This window comes from Perna viridis, chromosome 3 (assembly GCF_037379345.1).
Source record: "Perna viridis isolate PV_CMFRI_1.1 ecotype Kerala chromosome 3, ASM3737934v1, whole genome shotgun sequence".
Classification (NCBI taxonomy): Eukaryota; Metazoa; Mollusca; class Bivalvia; order Mytilida; family Mytilidae; genus Perna; species Perna viridis.
In genome coordinates, this window is record NC_142447.1 from 23,073,549 (window position 1) to 23,081,042 (window position 7,494).

At 33.5% G+C, this 7,494-nt stretch overlaps 1 protein-coding gene across 1 annotated transcript; it reads right to left on the minus strand.

Moving 5' to 3' along the window:
• Window positions 1–4,767: 4,767 nt before the first annotated feature.
• Window positions 4,768–6,921, minus strand: LOC148621491 (uncharacterized). Its single transcript, XM_088575948.1, has 3 exons — window positions 6,800–6,921; window positions 5,424–5,854; window positions 4,768–4,951 (listed from the first exon to the last, which is right to left on the minus strand). Exons 1-3 carry the CDS (start codon window positions 6,862–6,864, stop codon window positions 4,941–4,943), a joined length of 507 nt encoding a protein of 168 aa, XP_088432074.1. The 5' UTR covers window positions 6,865–6,921; the 3' UTR covers window positions 4,768–4,940.
• Between the last annotated feature and the right edge of the window lie 573 nt (window positions 6,922–7,494).

A 7,494-nucleotide genomic window follows, 5' to 3' on the forward strand; every position in this document is an offset into this window, starting at 1 on the left:
AAGAGAATAATGTTTATTTACTTGTATATCTGTAATCGTCGACATCTTTAAAGATTTGGTTGTATTTTTGTTTGTTTTGTTTTATTTGATTGTTTTGCTAGTCGTTTTACAATTATGTTAAAGTCTCTATTGTGTACAGGAATAAAATAAAACTAAAGATGTAAATGTAGTATTTTACAAAATAGACAAAACATAAAAAACATCTTTCAATTCATGAAAATCCTCCTAGAAATTTTTTTATAAATTTGTCTTTCTAATAGGATCCTTTTCCTGAAATAGAAAACAGTTTAAATCCATTACATATAAACATAAAACAATTATATAAAGAATTACTCTAACAACTTGTACAAAACCATATAAAATGTAATAAAATAAGGAGGGTATACTGTAGTGATTAGAGAAGATTTCAAATTGATTATTAACTTAGTGTTTCTATATCCCATTGATCACTTTTACATAATCTAGATCTAAAAATCAGATTATTCCGATTTTCTCATGTATCGGTAATCTCCTGTTTTCTGAGCTGTCAGACTGGTTTTACACAATTTACATCATAGTTTATTTACCACAATTTACAGTGTTATAAAATTTTCGAAAGCACTGAAACATCGAGTCTTCATTCCTTACATTGCATTTGTTAGATTTTTTGTTGATTGAATTGATTCCCATTTTATTATTTTCTGTTTTGAAGTTAAAATTTGTATACAATTTCTTTATTTTCTGTTTCTGTTTCTGCTGTTGATGAGAGATGTAACTACTTGAAACACGTGCACATCATACCGAAATTATCAATATTAATATGATTGATATTTTTTTTTTATTTTTGAAATTCACAATTTTAAATTAATGTTTGTTAACTTAGTAAATAACACTTAAGGAGGAAGACCTAGGATAAGGGACGTAACTTATGAAGTCAGTGATATGTTTGTATCATATTCAATATCACTAAAGGCTATCAAGCTTTGATTTGACACAGAATGAAATTAATCTAAGTTACTTTGATGCTTACATGAGATTGATGTAAAATGCTGAATACAAATGTTCCAATGATTTTTAAGAGGTGTGTCCCTTACACTAGGTCTACCTCCTTCATTTACTGTGTTGTAATAATTCACCAAAATAAAACATTCAAAACATACCGTATCCGTAACCGCCATAACCACCTCCCCATCCACCTCCGTATCCACCATATCCACCTCCGTATCCACCATATCCACCTCCGTATCCACCTCCGTAACCACCCTTGCCTCCCCATCCTCCTCCGTATCCACCTCCGTAACCTCCGTAACCACCCTTGCCTCCCCATCCTCCTCCGTATCCACCCCATCCTCCTCCGTATCCACCCCATCCACCTCCATATCCACCTCCATATCCACCTCCGTAACCACCTTTACCTCCCCATCCACCACCATATCCGCCGCCGTATCCGCCTCCGTAACCTCCTACAAGAAGCACGCCTTTACCTCCCCATCCACCGCCGCCGTAGCCTCCCCAGCCGCCACCGCCGTATCCTCCCCAGCCACCACCACCATATCCTCCCCAACCACCTCCATATCCTCCTCCATAACCGCCGTATCCTTTAGAGACGGCATGGGCAAAGCCAATACAGACAGCCAGCAGACAGACGGCGACTTTCATGCTTTAAAAGAAGTTTGAAAATAACGTTGAAGAATAAATTTCTTTAAAAAGAAAAAAAGGAAACTATGACAAAAGAAAGATAAAATTCATAATTGTAACTTCACATTTATTGAAATATGTAAGCCAGTGCAATATAATATTAACCTTCATTTAAGTCAATGATGATTATTGACCTTTGTATATACAAGCTTACGATTTATTAACAAAAGATTTGTTGTATACTTCAAATTTATGTACCTAAGAATTTTTATGGGTGATTTCCTCTTTTGCATTTGAGGTTATTTTTAGTGTAGCGGAAATTGCCGAGTGGTTCCGATTGGAACCTCTCGGTGATTGATTTGGCTTCCAATTTTGAGTACTTCTTGTATATAATTAATTACATCTTTTTAAATGTTTGATTCTAATAATGCTGGTGGGGTGTTTTGCCTTGTTACACGTGTACAGCATATAAAATATGCAATAAACATAATTGGTATATTTGCATTTCGCAACTCTTTCTGGGTAATAAATAAGCTTAAGAAAATATTATCTTTGTGTTAAATAGTCTTTTCAAAGAGATGTAATATACTTTCTAGATAAAGTCTTAGATGCGGTTCAGTGTAACAATATTTATGTTGAAAACAATGAACCGATTCAGAAATTGTTTTGCTCATGACGCTCCCCATTAGTCAAAACGTATTTTACCAGGACTCTGCGACGAAGCAACGTTGATTACGAGGACGGAATTTGAAATTCTGAATTGTTTATTGTCAGTATCCAATTACTTAACTTCAATTTGAATCCCATAAAAGTTTAATCTTCGTGTATAATCTCGGGGAAAAAGAATAGACGTATTTCAAGAAAAAAAAAAGACAAAAATAATAATTGGAACTTTTGAAATGAATACGGGTTTCTAGAAAATCATACCTCTGTGAAAGTTTAAACTAAAACAAATTAATACTCACGTTGGATTTAGTGGTTAGTCCGAGAACTATGATGCAGAAATACAAACTTAAACCTTTTATATACAGGTATGACCGTATGAATAATTCCCAGAAAAAAATCAAAATATAATAAAACTTAATTTTTGATTGATTAACACTAATCACTTATAATAAAACTGCTGGATTTCATCATTTAATTGGCTGATTGGAATTTCTATTATATTTAATGAAGACATCTTTCAACTTTTCATGACCTTCGTTTATTGTCAGTTAATTACTTGTTATTATATTTTAAACTTGGATCAAATCAGCGGTTTGTTCATCTTAAATGTATACATATGCTAATTTTTTTCCGTAACTCTACAAGGACATCAATTTTAAATGTTGTTTAATTTTGATATAGAAAACATACTTTCCAAAATGTAATCCTACTCTTCAGATAAAAACAATAACGCACCTGTTAAAAATATTGCTTTTTGATAAGATAAATTTCGTTTAAAATATCAACGAACGTTGTACGAGAGATTACATGATTTAAGAATAACAGGACGGTTTTTATGTGTTCTATAGATGGCACTTACCGTCTCTATTGTTATAAAATACAGTTTTATAGTTTTCACATAACATAGTTTTACTTTTCAGATTTAGTGGTGTGATGCCCATTTGTTCCCGGCACAGACAGTAGTATCATTTCAGGGAAAGTTGAAGACAGACTCCAGGTGTAAGAAATTTCTTAGCTATCATTTTAGGTCCATAGGCTGCCTTTTACTTTTTTGGTTTCTGTTGTAAGGTGGGATTGTCGATTCGATTACTTATTATTCATGTCTACCTTCTCTCTCTTAAATAACTATATTCAACAAAAAATTGCAGACATAAAAATATTTTGTTTTGTTTTGTTATTCAAATTTTAAACATAAACGAAGTACAGTTTTTTTCCTTTGTTATATCTTAATCTAATTGTTTTACTTTTTCTAACTTATGTATTTGAAATTTAAAAAAAACTCTAATTTTTTACCCCCCCCCCCCCCCCGTGCAGATCGGGTGTCAAAAGAATAGGCTTGCAGCAGCGCTAAGCTTGTCGTAAAAGGCGACTAAATAGTGCTCAGAAACCTAGCCGGGGCTAGGCGCTCTGGCCACAAAGAAATTGGGATGTGTGTTCCAGGTGGTGGTGGAATGGGGTACCCCTGGCGTGTTACATGCTGGGGTTGTCAGGCTCTAATACGGAAAACCTGACCGCAAACCATAAAGGTGCACCGTGTTGGGAAAGATGTCATGTTTCTCGCACGTTAAAGAACCCTACTGTGGTCTTCGATAGGAATAGAAACCTTTGCGCTCCGCCACAGGAGGCTAAATTGCCCGACCCTACCCATCGCCCCTTTTTCTAGTGGCAATCAAAATTTCTCGACCCTATTATCCTTGTGTCCCATGCTTTTTTTCATTTCATCATTCATGTGCATTTGGTCATCCATTTCATGTTCGACTGAATATAGCTGAAATACTGCTGCTCGGGCGTTAAACCCCAACAATCAATCAATCAATCAATCAATCAATCTGATTTTTACATCGTTTACAAATTCAAAATTTAATCCATCTTTCAATAGCTACAAAGCCTAGGCAAAATTGTTAAATCAGAATACCTAAAGTAGGTATTCAAAAGTCAGTGATACGTCGTTTATATGTTTAAGTTATATCACCTTAAACATTATCTATTATTTGTAAAACACAATTAAAATATTTACGATAATCTAATAATATTGTCCGTCATGTTGATTGATTTACGTTGTAGTTATTTATTATGTTTTCTTCAAAGCGGTTAGTTTGTCTATATTGTGCAGGGGAATGTGTTTCATTAAAAGTGATTATGCCGTATCACATCAAAAGTTTTCCAAAACGTTTGTGATTGTAAATTGGATGGAAATTTTGTGATTATTGATTACTGTGAAATACATTTTTTTTTTTGTGGTTTTTATGTTAAGGTTAAAACACGAATGCAAAGTCCAACGTAATTTTAAGTTTTAACTGGAAATATAATCCATAAAATTCAGAATCTTTCTCGAAATAACTTATTTCGACAAACCACGTAAATTAAAACCCACGAATAAAAGTACTTTCACAGTATTCAGTTGGTCGATTTAATTTACCATTGTAAGTTATTATTACTCCACATTTTGTCTTTTAAAGGCTTTGATTACAACAACATTTGTTGTTTTTTTTTTCATGTTGGTTTAGCTTTTATTTCACTCAAATGTTCCCCAAGAAACAAATAAATGTAGAAGAAAAAGTAATGCTTTTGGATGCAAAACTATATTACAATTTCAACATGTATAAAACAGGATCTTAAGGAACTGAAAGGTGTCAAATCTAATGGTCTGGAGTGGTCTAGTATTTTCCTGAAAAAAAAAAAACACATAATACCATATTTACACATTTTACTAAATGGCGTCATTATATTTTGTTAAAAAATTGTTAAAAAATGATTTCATAGAATTGACAGATTTGCATTTTATCAATAGAACATTTGTGCACTTAAATACGCCCTAAGTATCTAAAGTCAAGCAAGTTTACATGACAGAAGGCTGATTAAGCTTAAATCTAATATGTTGCAAAAATTAAAATTCCGTCTTTCTAAACCTGATCTTCAAAGAAAACGTTAGAGTGATAATGATGATTAATCTTCATTACATTTTACAATATTATAAATTTTTACAGTACAAGTAAACAGCGAATCAGCATGTTGTGTTTTAAATGAAAACTGATTATTTTTAATTATTATGATATAATGAAGAACACCGCAGTCCCAAATGGGAAGGACATTTGCATAATGACCAAATGGAATACCTTATTTCAAAGAAGTATACATACCACCATATCCACCTCCATAACCGCCACCGTATCCACCTCCGTATCCACCACCATATCCACCTCCCCCTATTACAAGAACAGATCCTCCTTTGCCACCCCCATATCCGCCTCCGTATCCTCCGTATCCACCTCCGTATCCACCTCCGTAACCACCACCTCCATAACCTCCTTTACCTCCCCAACCTCCAAGTCCCCATCCTCCCCAGCCACCACCTCCATAACCACCACCTCCATAGCCGCCTCCACCAACTAAAAGAATGGCTCCTCCTTTACCACCGCCATATCCTCCATATCCGCCATACCCGCCTCCGCCATATCCGCCTCCGCCATATCCACCTCCGCCATATCCGCCATAGCCTCCGTAACCGCCCTTCCAGCTGGCTTGAGCAACACCTAGGCAGATGGCTAGTAGGCAAACAGCGACCTTCATGCTAAAGAGAATGTAAAAAACAGGGGTATGTCATCATATCAAATACTTTAGCAATTTTATAGTTGTAAACCAGGCCCAGAAATTAGCATATATCGACGTAATTTTAGTTCCAAATAATGACCCACTATTGAAAAATCATTTTGTTTTTTTTAGCAAGTTGCAATACCTAATACAAGATTCAATAAAAGAAATGTTTTTTTTTTCAATTTACATTCTTTTGATTTCCGCAAGAATCTTAGTTCCCTTACTCTTACAAAATATAGTTGCACTTAAATTAAGCATAAAAACCAAGTTCCAAATTGCAAAGTGAATCTTTCACTGATTAAAAATTCTGTTAAACATTTTAACATGTATGACCAGAAGAAAACAAACTTAAGTACAAAGCGTATTAAAGTACAATATTTAAATAGTTAACAATCAAGATATAAATGGAAAGATGAAATGAATGGGTATAAAATGGAAAAGGCTGCATTCCGTTTTTTTAAAACATCGCTACTTCGGGTCACCAGAAACTTTCTTTTCACATTTATTGGAAATGTGGAATATATATTTCTTATGTTACTGTATTTGAATTAAGATACTTTTATTCCACCATTCTTAATAGAAATTTCATAATATATTCGAAGCTTAAATTTAAATCTACATTCCGTTTTGATTGGTAATTCTTATTTTCATGGGAAAGTCTGATTACTCAGAAAGTTTAAATGCAATTCCATTTGGTGTATTCGGACAAGCCGTGACCACGTTAAGAAAACAACATTGTTCCCTTCAAAATGATGCTGTAGAACGAAGAGCAATCTACAATTTTATCCGGAAGTCAACAAGAAAAACAAACAGCAAAAGAAGTTTTTTCTCAGGTCAAAAAACACAAAACAAACAAATTTAGCAATAAATAAACAAAAAGAACAGAAAATATAAGAATAGATAGACAGATTACGGTACTTACATTAGACTGGTGGTTAGACTGGTTGTACTGGTACGGAAGTCTGAAAACCTCACACTTTTATACATTTTGGTTGGACGCTTCGACAATTCTATTGAGTATTCGTAGAGTTCCAAACCTATTGAAAGTATGATAAATTAGGAGTGATCGCTTAAAATAATTACCGCTGCATTTGCTGTTTTGAATATTTATTACACCTAATTACTGCAATTTTTACCAATGTTTATGCACGTTGTATAATTTTTATTATTTCAATGGGCAATAAGAAACTTTTCACATCTTTCAAAACCTACAACTCATCAAATTCCAATCTTGCACTAAGCTTTGAGGTAAGTTTGACCAGATAGAATTTCAACATTTGTTTTAATGATTAATTTCTACAGAGTTAACCGTTTTCATTTAAAATAATGTACCTTAGATTCGACTTTTTATTGAGGAGTAGAAAGGGGCCTGCATTATATGTGAAAATGGGGAAGGGCAAGAATGGTTTGGAAAAATATTGTAATGATTAAGCACCTTTCAAAACAAATGACACGATAATAACAATATCTAAACTGTAAGGTGAAAATGATAGCTTTAAATAATAATAATAATAATAAAGGAAAAGCTACACAAACGGGAAGATATATTCAGCTTCCCTAAACTTGACACTGAGTTAAATACAATTTTTTGAAAAACAAGCATTGTGCAATTTGTGT